Below are 14,078 nucleotides of genomic sequence, written 5' to 3'. Positions count from 1 at the left end.
ATCAAGTACAATTTTTTTTTTGATCGCTTATGCTAGTCGAGTGAAGTTTATATGATTCAACAGAAAATTTAAAAACGTTGTATATAAAAAGTTCTTTTTATCTTGTAATTATTTTATCTCAATGTTATACGGTCATCTCTTTCCGGTAAGGTAGTTGACGGTGAACTGTACTACGGTTTACCATACTTACACAAAATCTTATATATTGTATTAAATTTGGCCATAAACTTACCTCAACATAGTCCTTATTACAATTTATAGTAAACAAGGTAAATTCAGAAATATACAGAGAAATCGTATAATTGACAGGCGCCGTTATATTGACCGTGCATAGTCCAGTGTATTCTACTTGAGCGCTTGATATTCGACCATGAGGGGTGGTGAAATTTCGGGAACACCCTTAAATAAAAGAAAACATTTCATGAATTTACTACAAATCGTAGGACGGTTCTACAGTAGTTGTTCTCTGTTAACATGGCTTGTTGTTATCACACAGGTTATTACAATAGGTAGAGTCCGTATTATTTATGCTGGCGTTCACGTCACGTCGCTCGCGGACGGAAAGCATTGTGTCATCGCGTTCGACTGTTGCAAGTCTTCAATGGGAAGGGATCGAGAGGGAATGCAGTTTTAAGATGCTAAAGCAGCCAGCCAGCATAAAGAATACGGACTCTAGTCTGCTATAAGAATATTTAAAAAAAATACTTTAGGACACATGTGCCCTGTATAGTCTGAAGGATATTATATAATAAACATTTTTTTATTCAACGAATAATTTACAAGATTTAAAAATGTAAAATTCTTTATTGAACAAACCTACATAATTTGAAAACACACGTGAAAAATATATAACCACTAGAAAAAATCTTTTTGATAAAAATACAACACTCAGGGATTCGAATCCGTGCCCATTTGCACTGACCGCTAAGCTACGTGTGTCCTATCTAATTGTTACGAAATTAACAAATGGTTCTTACAATTCTTACTGAAGCGCTTTCTAGTTTTTGCAAGTTTTGGCAATCTGCTTTTGTATTATACATCAAATTAAATCACTAACTGAAGTCAGGATCTCCCCCGAATTTTCATTATAATACTCTGTCCTTTCTTTCAACATGTCATGATCATATTAAATATGTTTTTAACATAAAAGGGTATTATTATAAATGTCATCGTTTGAAATTGAGAATAAATCTTATGTATTTTCGTGCAACCATTAGGTACATACTTATTATTTAAAATGTTTATTTGAAAAAAATATTACTTGGCTACCTAATTTGAAAGAATTATTCCATTGCTTTTTTTTTCAAGAAAAACTGGAGTCTGAGTAAGTAGGAATACGAGTCCCAATTTGATTTTGAGTCAGAGACGGATTTTTTAAAGTATAATGATATAATATAAATTTTCAGCTTTTCAGATTTTTAGCCCAGCTACAATGAAAATGAGATTATTAATGGACAACGCACTCAATATAGTAGCTAGCAAGTAAATTCTCGCATTTATATAGGTAGACGTCACGCAATTTCCACTATGCGATATCACGCATCGGGAATTTATAGCGATTCACCTTTATTGTAATGGCATTAGAACAGTGTTTCTAGTATCAATGTTCATTTGAGCAAACCCGTTCGAACCGAACCATTCGGCAGACCCGAAAAAATCATCGGGAAGTTATAGCAATATCACCTTTATTGTAATGGCGTAAGAACAGATTATGCCATTCGGCAGAACCGACAAAAAAGTGAGTGTCATTTTTTTTCCAGATGCTTCGTCCATATTAATTTCATTGCCCAGCTTATCATACACTATTGCTCACCTAGTAAAGAGTACTCCAGGCGGAATTTCTTGTGCACTGCGGTTGCATCGGGAGATGTGAATAGCGATATCGTCAAATCACTGTACATTGAGTAAATGTCAAACGAGGGCACTGTACCGCAGAATGTATAGTCAGTGGTTTCGTACATGCTCTGGAAAGAACAACACCAATATATTTTATATTTCTATTCTCAACATATTATGTGTTGTCATTTAGTACTTAACAAGAGCATAAACATTTTAAATGGTCAAAATTAACAACATTCTAATAATAAAAATAGTGATAAAATAAAATATAATAATAAGATCAAACCCTTCAAACAGCGTTCGAAATAAAAAAGTTTATGAACCGGAGCGGTCGATAATTTTTCAAAAATATTAAAGTGTGTGTACATTTACCTACCTTACATGGACAAATGCAACCATAGTCTTTAGACATCTGATATGCACTAATACTAAATAGTTGGATAGGCAACATTTTTTAGCACCGCAGGCGAAAAAAACTAATTTATACAAATATGTTGTCTAAAATGATATTATTATTTTTCCTTCCTTTATGTGGCAATGCATGGTTTTTCTGCCATTGCAGGATGTCATTGTTTTTTACTTACATAATATAATGTATCATTTACGATCGTTTAATCATATTATATATGAGTAATATCATTCATTATCCATTGACACTGAAGATGTCGGAAGGAGAATCTTGGAATACTAAACACAAATCTTATGGAATGGTTCAAAACTCTCATTAACCAGCGTTTGTGTTATATTACGATTGCTTAAAAACCTTGTAAGAAAACCACACAAAATCTTTTTATTGTTTGTAAAAATAAGTGTGTATGACATGTTAAGTTTCTTATTAAACATTATTTAAAAATGTAAATTAATGTAATGATTTTCATAATAATTCCCGAGTCGGAGCGCCATTTATATTTTTTATGAAACTGAGATATAGTCATGAGAATTTCACGGTGCGTTTCGGTCTATTTTGCCTTCAACCAACATATAATTTAATATATCACAGTTTACAAAGTGTAATTTTTAATTTAAACATTTTTTTTTTAATTTTTAATTTTTAATGTTTTTAAATTTAACTTAATTAAAACACTTACATACACCACAATGTATTAAATTTGCATGCTTTGTATTCTGTCACTAGACTTAACCGGGAATTTTTCTCTGTGATAATGAAAATATTATGTATTGTCTGTATTATTTGGAGCGGTTCAAGCGGTGCAAAGTTCTCCGTAGGTAAGTTGGTAAACATATAAATCTAAATAATACTGAAGAATCTTTTGGGGTATTAGGATTTCCAAAAACCAATGACCCAGTTTAACCCGTTACTGTCTCCTTGACTTTGCTGCAAGATCTATTTGTAAATAAATCTAAAATATTTAAATATGTATACTTTGGTGTCCATAATCTATAAAATACCTATGCTATGTGTAGTGAAGACAAGTCTTAGTATTTTACTACATTTAAAGAAATCTTTTGGAAAAATGGCTTTGGGAGGTATTAGAATATCAAAAAAACAGTTACTCGGAACACTCTGAAAAGTGCTCGTGTGATGTCTGCCAAACTGTGTGACGCGGCATACTAGTGTGCCACTAGAGATTCCAGGTATGCCGCATAGCGTACCGCGTCCAAATATTTCCCATCACTTGATTATCAAAAGAGTGGGTCATCAACCCTTTCACGATGGTAGACACTGACATTAACAGTGAAATAATATTTAATAGACTCGATAAACGACCCTGTGCACAAAGCCTCATTTTCTGAACTAGATAGAGTTGACTGCTTTCATTCATTATTCAACGTCTCCGGCTCCACAAGATAATGAAAAAGTTCAATATATTGAAATAAATATTTTTTTTAATCGACTTACACTAAATGGTGACTTTGATATATCTCCAGTTATAAATAATTCTTCTCCCAAAGAGTGTGAGTGATCCGAATTTCTCTGGAAAAGAAAAATATTGAGTTAGAGAGAAAAGATCATAATTCAATAAATGTAAGACATAACTTTAATAATATGCAGTGAAGTTACATCATATTTCAAGATTAATATTTTTTTTAAATAGTAAATTGAAGGGTTTATTGCAAGACAATGGTATGCCACAGAAACATAGTTTGGAGATATTATGAGCAATTTAATGTTCTTGTTCGTTCACTATTGTAGCAGGAAAAATTACTATGCTCATTAAAACATTCGATATATCTCGCATCTAATTATTCTGTTTAGAGCAGAAGGCGTGGATGACTGACCAATATTAATTTTCAATAGCATGGCATATCATATTATTATTGTTATAACTTATAACCATTTTTATAGCAAAATTTGAATTTGTAAGAACTACACATTGATCTTAATTATTGAGACATCTGTGTATTTAAAAAAAAGTGTCTTAAGTAAAACATGAGTGTATGCACTGGGAATTAGTTTTATTAAAAATCAACAAATTCATAATTATGTGGCATATCATTGTCTTGCGATAACTTTACTTAACGATACTTTTATGTATGCGCCCAGACAATGATAGAATAAATTATTATCTTTACGATGACTTGAGCGAGAGTGAGTTATCTATACTATAATTTGAAGAATATATTTGGATGTGTGTACAGTCCTTCGGTTTTTCTTTATACAAATCCACACGCACAGTCGGATTTGGACAGTAGACGGAGGCCGATAAGCCGGAGTTATCTAGTTGTAGTATTGAGCTGACGATATGTATTTGTTGATGACACAATATACTGGTCATGTGCGAGCCCGGTTGCAAAACATTAAACGATGAGATTTATGTAAAACCTTAAAATCGTAAATCATCAGTCCATCAAATTCACAATGGTGGGATACTGCTGAAGGAGGCTCCATATCCAAATTCGATAAATGAACATGCACATAAACATCGGAATCCAGGATCCATCTGCATCGAATTCCTCTGAGAATATTTCCATCTTCCGATGTTGGAATCGTCAGTACTTGCGTCTCGTTTTTGGCGACGAGCTTTTGTGTTCCACAGACAGCTTAAATTATAATCAGAGAAAATAGTGTCATTATAAGAGACTTATCAAAATGGTGAAAATAACACTCCCTGTTAAAATCCAGAGTTGTGTATCAACTAAAATTTAATAATTATTAAGACATGGCTTCATGTATCATAAATCAAGCAAGAAAAAAATGGTGGGAGCATATTAAGAATAAAACAGCATTAGGTAATCATATTATAAAAAACTGAAAATTTAAGAAAAAAGTGTGGACGATATTGGGTTAATAGAACAAATCAACAGATAAATTTATTTGGCGAATTTTTTGTTTTTAAATTTTACAAAAAGAATTTAATGAGCGATATCAGTGATGCATTTTCGAGTAGGTAAATCGTAGTTTAAAAAAATACATGAATATAATATGACTATTCATATAATAAATATTTATACCATTGTGTTACAGTGGTCGGCAACCTACTATCCGCGGGTAATTGAATTACCCACTACAACATTTTGAGTTACCTGCCAAGAAAATATGATAATATTTTTTTTCAAAACATTATTTTTATAAAATTATTTATTTATTGAAAATACCTACCAATAATTAAAAAAAGTTATAATGAATAAATAATGTTTTTTATAATTTTTAGTAAGTAACTGAAGGTAATTTTTTTATGTTGTTATTTGGAATTTGACGATTTGAGGATTTAAAGACTAAAAATTTTAAAAAAGATTTAAAAACCAATGTTTAGCTTTATTATAAAACCGGATGAGATGGATTTTAATGAGCTTTAGCTTAAATATTTTGAATATTTTGGAATAAATAATCTGGAATTAGAATACATTGAATTCAAATGTTCAGTTCTATGGACAAATAAATTTAAAAATCTCGCCAGCATCTTGAAAACACAGAACACGATCACATGATTGCAATATCATCATACATCACTACCACAAAAATTTTCATGTTGAAGAATACTTTTACTCTATTATCAGCATTTGTTGCAACATAATTTTCTTGAGAGTAAACATTTTCTCAAATGAAATGTGTCCAGAATACTCTGCGAAATCTATTAACACCAGAGAATCTTGATGTCTGGGTTCTACTTAAGACAAATGTTGAAAAAATTCACAACCAACGAAGCCACAAAAAATCGCTATGTGTAATTATGTACGGGCGTAAGAAGTTATACTTATTTGGTGTAACAAAACAAATGATTATTGTATTGGACCAAAACTCATCTTTGCCATACGGCGGTTATAATCGATTCATACGTGCCCATGATGAATTAATAAAAAATCAAATTTTATTGGCATGTTATTATGATTATATTTATTTCGGTCTCAAGGGTATTTTATCTATATAGGTACCGTCAGCAATAATATTATATATGCGAATAAATAATATGATTACAGAATGTACCTACTTTGGAAGAAAAAAATCTCAAAACCTGTGTTTGAAAAATTTAGCAAACCGCTATTTCGACCATCTTTGCTTAAATAGATGACTGTACAACTATTTTTGTTGACAATAATAATTTATTACAAATCAAAAGTAAAACATAGCCCATTTAATGGTTTAACTGAAACATGATATTGGCTTTAGTGATGAAACATAATAATTATTATTGTCTTCAATTATTCTAAACCGCTAATAGATACATTGACATGGGATATACGACAAATATTATCCTAAACTGTAAAAATATGTATTTTTGTGTATGAAGTGTCTAAATATATTAAATTTGCAACATACCATTGTTTGAATTATTTTCCAACTCAATATTCACAAAATTTTATTTTATGTATTGATATATAATTTTATTCATAAATAATACTTACATAAATATAGCCTCAAATCTTGATACACAATCTTTACAATGAAAAATAAATATACACTATAATATAAATAAAGTTTTATGCATATAATTTAACAGTGTAGAATGTTATAATAGTTATAAGAATGAATAACTTCAACAAACGCGCCAAATAATCATAATAATAAATTGTGTTGCAACTTCCGTCACACGCCAAATGCGTTACATCGGAGCGCGCAACTTTGTCACACGCCACAAATACACTCTGATCTGTTTTCCCAAACGCGCCAAAAGAAGTATAACTTCAATAAAAATATTATATTATATGTAAGAAATGTTTTTTATAAAATAAATTTGTATTTACACATACACATCCAAATATACTTATGTAAGTATATATTTTTTTATTTTATAAAAATATAATTGTTTTTTAAAAATATTAAAAATTTGTTTCAAACTTTTACCCACTAACCAAATATTTTTTTTGAGTTGAATTTTTTTACCTAAAATGTTGCCGACCATTGCATGTGTCATTATCCTGACTTCAAAACTGTAGAATTAAGTTTCTCTATGCATTATTATAATAGGTTTTATACTTACGACGCTCTGATTTCAGCAACGACCTGATTCCAGGACCGGATAAGGTACCATCAGATACAAAACGGATCCACATTATATTTGTTGACGTAGTAATAATATTCGGCAGGTTATCACCGCAGTACCTTCCAATGAGAGGTGCATGATGTCCAGCACCATCACGGATCTTAAAATACCATGCAAATGTAATTAAGGGCTCAGACACACAGCACTGCAGTTGCAGCGCGTCGACGCGCATCTTATTTTTGTTTATTAACACCCAAATTCAATTTCGAAGTAAGACCAGTGTCGCACTGCGGAGGTAGCCAGGTCATGCGTTGCATAGGGGTGGCATATTATAAAGGGCGGAAAATAAAGAAACACATACGAATATTACCTACAACTTCTGAAAGCAGTGGCGGTTTTCCATGAAGCACATGATGCGGTCAGTTCATTAAAAAGTGTTTGTTTATTTTTTAAAAAAAGACACTTTGAGCACATAACAAATTATTAATTCAAGACGTTTACAGCATGATATTTAGAATAAAAAGTATAGATAACTCAAATTAGAAGAGAAAAAAACAAACCAAAAAATAGTTTTATAGCAAAGGAAATAAAATAAAAAAATACAACAATAATTCATGAAAAATACAAATTAAACACTAAAAAAGAATTTTAAAAACAAAATACGTAGTGCATTGTTAAAAATATCTACATATATTATAGGGAGTGCATTAACCAGCCGCACAACTCTCGCTATTGGTGCCTGGTGAGCCTGACACGAGGAAACAGTTTTCACCCTAAATAGGTCATGGCTGCTGTGACCACGCATGTAGTTTACATATTAGTTTAAAAATAATCGAAATATAAAATAAAACCTGACTACGTAAATATTGTTGTATTGTAATAATTAATGCCCATTATAATAATAGTAGTTTAACGCACAGGAAAAAAATCACAGGGTTGCCTCCAAACCTGTTAGCGCCTTTTTGAGAGTAATTTTCCTGTAAATGTTCTACTTCTCAGTGTTAGTCTTTTTAAACTTTGGGTGCGTCTGTCTGTTTAAGATCGGTAATGCCGAAAATAAATAATAAAATACGTAAGTCGGTTAGTACATACTTATCAAATATAAAAAGGAACGGTATTAACAGCCTACTTCGACCCGTTGCCACTGCATCTTAGTATATATAAATAAGATCTCAGAAGTTTTCGTCTAACGAAAATATTATCGATGAATATTCGAAAGATTTCATTAGGTAATATTATTTATTTTGTTACTTACTTCCAAATAGTCACATTGGCATGGATCCTTATGAATAAGACTATTGGTGTTATTGTAACACTTTGATACGTTGAATTTAATAAATTGCATTGACACAAGTGTATCTCGAGGTGATGTCACGAGCCAAGTGCAGTCGAGGAACGAGTCGTAATTCAAAACATCCAGATTGTAGGTCGAAGAAGACGTCAGATTAACGTTAATTCCACAACCCCCAGGAAGTCCTGAAACACAAATAAGTAATCATCACTCATATCACATCTCGTAACCACCATTGTAGTCCAGTACGTAAGGCGCTGGCTTTTCACCCAACAGAACTCTCTGGTGTGCTGCACACATACAATGGTATCAGACAGGGTGATGCCCTTGCATGTTTGCTATTCAATATAGGACTGGAAAAAGTCATCAAGGGTCATATACAATAAATATATGCAACTCCTTAGCTATGCCGATGATATAGACATAGTGGCAAGATCAGAACCAGTCTTAAAAGTGGCATTTATCGCACTGGAAAGAGCTGCCATAGAAATAGGACTCCAGGTCAATCAAGAAAAAATAAAATACATGCCTACAAGTGGGGCTCCTTCAAGCTCACCACTCACGGTTGACACGTATCAGTTCGAAAGGGCCGACGAGTTCATATATCTGGTATCATGCATTACCCCTCAAAATGACATCAGCCAGTTAGTTAGCAGAAGGATTAATCTGGCAAACAAATCGTACTACAGTTTACAGAGACACTTCAGATCAAGACTCCTCTCAAAGAAAACTAAGATAAAGTTATACAAAACCCTCATCAGACCCATATTGACCTATGGGTCGGAATGCTGGGCTTTATCAAAAAAAGAAACTGGATATCTTTGAAAGAAAGATATTAAGAAGAGTCTTCGGAGCTGTATGTGAGGAGGATAGCACGTGGCGAGGAAGGTACAACCATGAGCTATATGCGTTGTATGAAGATTCCCCTGTAGTCTCATACGTGAAAGTGGAGCGAATTCGTTGGGCAGGCCATGTCTCAAGAATGGAAGACACCCAACCACCAAAGAGGCTTCTCTTTAACAGATCAAAAGGGAAAAGGAGACCTAGACTGCGGTGGCTGGACTGTATAGAAAGAGACACGGCATCCCTGAGACTAAGGCGTTGGAGGGAGCTGCGGCAGACAGAGGGGGGTGGAGACGTTTCCTGGAGGCGGCCAAGACCCACATCGGGTTGTAGTGCCGATGATGATGATGAACGTCATTCACTATAATAATATTAATATGATGTTTAACACTTACCATTCATAAATAAGATTTCGGCAACAAACCCATCATATTCAAAACTGTGGTCGGACGTAAATACTATAAGCATTTTGTTCGTCTTCGAGTGGATGACCGGCAAAGAGAGAGTCAAATTGCCGCAAAGACTGGCCAAGCGGTTTTCTTCGGCGTGTCCTTCATAAACGGCCACCTCGTCATAGCTACAGCGGTAGTTATGCTCCAATATAAATGACTTAAACCTGAAAAGGATTATTATACTAGAGGATCCTTATACAGTGACGCGTTTGGTGACGTAGAACCACGCATTGAATTATTTTGAAAAGGGAAAAATTCACGTCCACAAAATCCATTCGCTTTTGTAGATACATAATATTTGCAATTTCTGCTTTCATTTTCTATCACAACGCAGTCTAAATCGATATTATTGTGTGATATATATGTATCATTATTAAATTATGATATAATTTATGATTGATTATAACTATTTAGAGGCTTTGGTGCTGAAGATCAAACATTATTTTATTATTATTACAACGTTTTTCTTAGCTCGTATTCTTATTTGTCCGGTAAAAATCTTGCAATCGATTTTTAACTAACTTCCCGACTAGCTAGACATTTGAAACTTTTAGAATATATCAGAACACAATACCAATGCATTTTTTTAATACTGTTAGCCATCTTTAAGTAGAATTGAATTCATTTTCAGTTAATTCTGTTTTGTATGAAAAGTTATTTCGACACCGGCACCCATTATTAGTTGATAAGCGGATGGTCCTAGCAACTATATTATTAATATATACATGCGTTACTATGGAAATGAATATGAATGTCAAAATGACATTTCAGTATTACTTCTATCAAGTACATTTTTTTTGATCGTTTAAGCTAGTCAAGTTAAGTTTATATGATTCAACAGAAAATTTAAAAATGTTGTATATAAAAAGTTCTTTTTATCTTGTAATTATTTAATATGATAACGATAAGTTTCGTATAATCTTAATAAGATATATTTAAATACGTAAGTAAATGATTATATTACTTTTTAATAATTCACGAATCGTATCGCAATTTTCCATTTTTCCTCGAGACGGAGCGATAATCTAGGAGATTTCTGCGATCTGGTGCGTTCCTGACCATTTCGAGCGCTGTGACCAATTCACAATAATTTCGTACATTACTTAAAATTTAGATTTTTGTTGATAATGCAAAAACTGTGTACCTCTATGCAGTCACAATTCTTGATAAAGACACAGCATGTTATAGAACTCTTATATCAAGAAAAGAAAAAAGGAGTGGTACATATACATCTTACTATGTCTTGACAAGTTTATAAAGAAAACACCTGATTGCTAATCCGCAGCATAAACTTTACTTTATCGTACTTATTTATAAATAAATACTATAAGTACACTTTTTGATATTTTTTCTTCATTTCTTTACTTTAGTACATTCAACATTCGTCCATATTTTCAGAAACCAATTAAGTTGTGATTATATTATACTGCACGTCGCGTACTATCACGTGGCGTTACAGTAAGCTTTCACCATGGGAAAAAAGTGTGCAATGTCATTTTTCTTGTTGTATAAAATTTCATCAGACTGATGTTCCCATCCCGTTGCACATTTTGAACCTTTAAATGAACATTGTCAGTTAGCAAAATCTGCCGAAATCACCAGGACAACAATGAGGTCATCTCACGCTGTACCGCACTGCATCGACACCTCCATGACTCAATAAACATTTTTTATCATTTTCTATAACACCCCTACACATTTTTGATGCATGTCAAAATCGCATGTTTTTTGTTTTTAGCGGTTGGCACTATGTATTTTCCATAATAATGTTGTCTATTATCTATAGTCTGCAGATTGGAGCCGGTTCATAGTATTATCTATGGATGTAATATCGCAAGTAATTTAAACGTACTGTTATGCATTAGATCGATACGTCGATAAGAGATTCTAATTAGAGAAACCGCAACTTCCTGTGATAACAATAGCATCCTCTGATATCAATAATATTGTCAATTTAAATATTGATTCATTTTATTCTAATTAATTCTAGAAAACCACAAAACAATAATGTCATGTTATTTGTGTTTGATAATTGGAAACATCTAGAACATTATTCAATCTATATATGAACCATTGTACACGTAATGAATTTGTTAGTTCTTTGTCGACCATTGTACCTATAGTATGTAAGTTGGCTTTCTGTCAATCGTAATAAATCTGTATTACTTGTAATTTATCGCCGTTTAATAAATCAAACATCTATCAAAAGTTCTTCTATTTTCGATTTGATATCTCCTGTGAATATATCCGCCCTCTTTCGCTATTCCTGACAAATCAAAAGAGACTTTTACAGAGTCCTATTTCATAGTCCTCTGTATAATAATAATAAAATAGCAAATAATACCTAACAAGTATAAAGACTATTTAATTTCGTATATTACGAAACCTAAAAGACTTAGTGAAAGTGATTAACTATCTTACTTAAACTATTCCACTTTTTGGGGACGTAACAGTACGTACACGTAGAAACTTTTAAAATTAATTGAAATTACCATGAATAATAATTCAAAATACTACAGAGATGGTGATCGTTCAAAATTATCTGCAAAAAGACGAAACCATAGACTAAATTTGTCGCCGTGACAGCGTGACAATACGTGACGTGCATCTCAATATAATCACAACTTTACGTACAAAAGTCGAGGCCCGCCTGTACATTCTTATGGCTTATGTTTTATATTGATAAATATAATATTACCTGATTAAAATATATTTTCCTTCCGGTGCCGTAACATTCCATTTACAGCTCATTCCAGTACCGTATTTATCTTCTTGGGGTGTAGAAATTTCCATGCTTTTATTGATCACTCCACCACAGCCTTGAATTAAAAAAACGCTTGATATCTTAGTATAAATTAATACCTAATAGTTTCCTCGAAACCAACCCGCCCCGTACCACACTCGGTCTTAATCGAACGTATCACGAGGCCCAACGTTTGGATGTTTGTTCATGTCTGGCTGGCTGAATGTTTCAGAAACAGATGCCCAAGACTGAGATTGCCACGCAGTCAAGTTTGCTTTGACTGAGTTTACTGAGACATAATTTAATCAAAGTGCCCATGGGAGAGAGGAGCACGGAGAATTAACAAAAATAAATAATTCTAATTACTTTAGATATAATATGTAAAAACAAAGCTAAAACAATACGGACATACTAAACTATGTGACGAGATAGATCTTCACATCCGCAATAACACGACGATTTTTAACATGGAACCTGTTTTACTCATGATCTCCGAGCCAAAATCGTTACGAATCGTTCTTGCTGCGTCGGCAAGCTATGCACCCCCTCCCGTCCGCGCCTGATACGCTCTCCCCTCCCGCTCGCGCCAAGCCTAATATTTTTAAATTTTCATTTTATTGTTCAGCAGTGTTACTGCGGAGTGCGGCGCTGCCTAATATTATTGTTCACTATTTCAGTGCAACATAATGTTCGTCTGTAGAAAAGTAAAATTGTTTCAATCCTTTGAATTCAGTGAATTTCACAAATAAATTTTCTTTTGAATTTGGAAAACCAGCATTCAGAGATTCAGTAGGTAGAAAATCAAATATTCGGCAGCAAACACGCTAAAGCATGTTCCATGTTTAATATATATTTTTAAATCATTATAGTTGTCCTTTGTGGCTAGCAGGTCGGACGACGCCATGGACCCAATAGCTGGTTGGACCGACTTGAGACATTCCCAGAGGGTGTGGTTTCTATCCTGTATTTCTGCCACATGGACATGTTGGTCGGGTGACAAGTACAAACTCAAAAAGCTTGGCAACGAATACACCATTTCCCAGTAAATTCTTCAGGTCAGTCAGGAGTTAAACTCGATCACCATTGGACATGTATTAGTCGCACTATGCGTAGCTCGTCAAAATTAAATGATTCATCTTCTTCTTTCTTCTCTTAGTCGTCACAGCCCGAGGCGTGTCTTGGCCGGCTCAAGCAAACTCCATCCTGCTCCAATGCTTGTAACTTCCAGAGGATCAAGGATTCTGAACCGTACAATACTGGTCTTAAAATTTTATTATATAAATTTACATTCGCGTTTCTTGATAATTCTGGGATCAGCAAACCACGGTCCGCGGACAAAATACATACGTCTCTTTATGTGAATTGAAACCTTTAAAGAGAATATAAATTGTCATGAATCACAGTGCAATTTTCTCATGAAAATAAAAAATAAATGAAATGAAACTACAACGATGTATCACAAAGTAATCCAAGTTGCTTTGTGCATTCCAATGCAAAAAAAAACAAATAGGTCACTGAAATCTATA

At 33.2% G+C, this 14,078-nt stretch overlaps 1 protein-coding gene across 1 annotated transcript in view; it reads right to left on the bottom strand.

Annotated features, from left to right (window-relative positions):
* Window positions 1-14,078, bottom strand: part of Cubn (Cubilin) — a 129,093-nt gene that overhangs the window by 9,354 nt on the left and 105,661 nt on the right. The window contains exons 54-61 of the mRNA XM_085946281.1: window positions 12,508-12,628; window positions 9,753-9,973; window positions 8,479-8,699; window positions 7,221-7,383; window positions 4,625-4,842; window positions 3,701-3,775; window positions 1,814-1,964; window positions 233-399 (exon numbers count right to left, since the gene is read on the bottom strand). Of these exons, the coding sequence (XP_085802407.1) occupies window positions 233-399; window positions 1,814-1,964; window positions 3,701-3,775; window positions 4,625-4,842; window positions 7,221-7,383; window positions 8,479-8,699; window positions 9,753-9,973; window positions 12,508-12,628 (1,337 nt within the window). The remainder of the gene's footprint in view (window positions 1-232; window positions 400-1,813; window positions 1,965-3,700; window positions 3,776-4,624; window positions 4,843-7,220; window positions 7,384-8,478; window positions 8,700-9,752; window positions 9,974-12,507; window positions 12,629-14,078) is intronic.

This window comes from Rhyacophila brunnea, unplaced genomic scaffold (genome assembly GCF_057557595.1).
Source record: "Rhyacophila brunnea isolate RB1 unplaced genomic scaffold, BYU_Rbru_1.0 scaffold_1, whole genome shotgun sequence".
NCBI lineage: Eukaryota > Metazoa > Arthropoda > Insecta > Trichoptera > Rhyacophilidae > Rhyacophila > Rhyacophila brunnea.
Note: the sequence above shows the minus strand (reverse complement) of the source record. Positions and strands in the feature narration are given on the sequence as shown.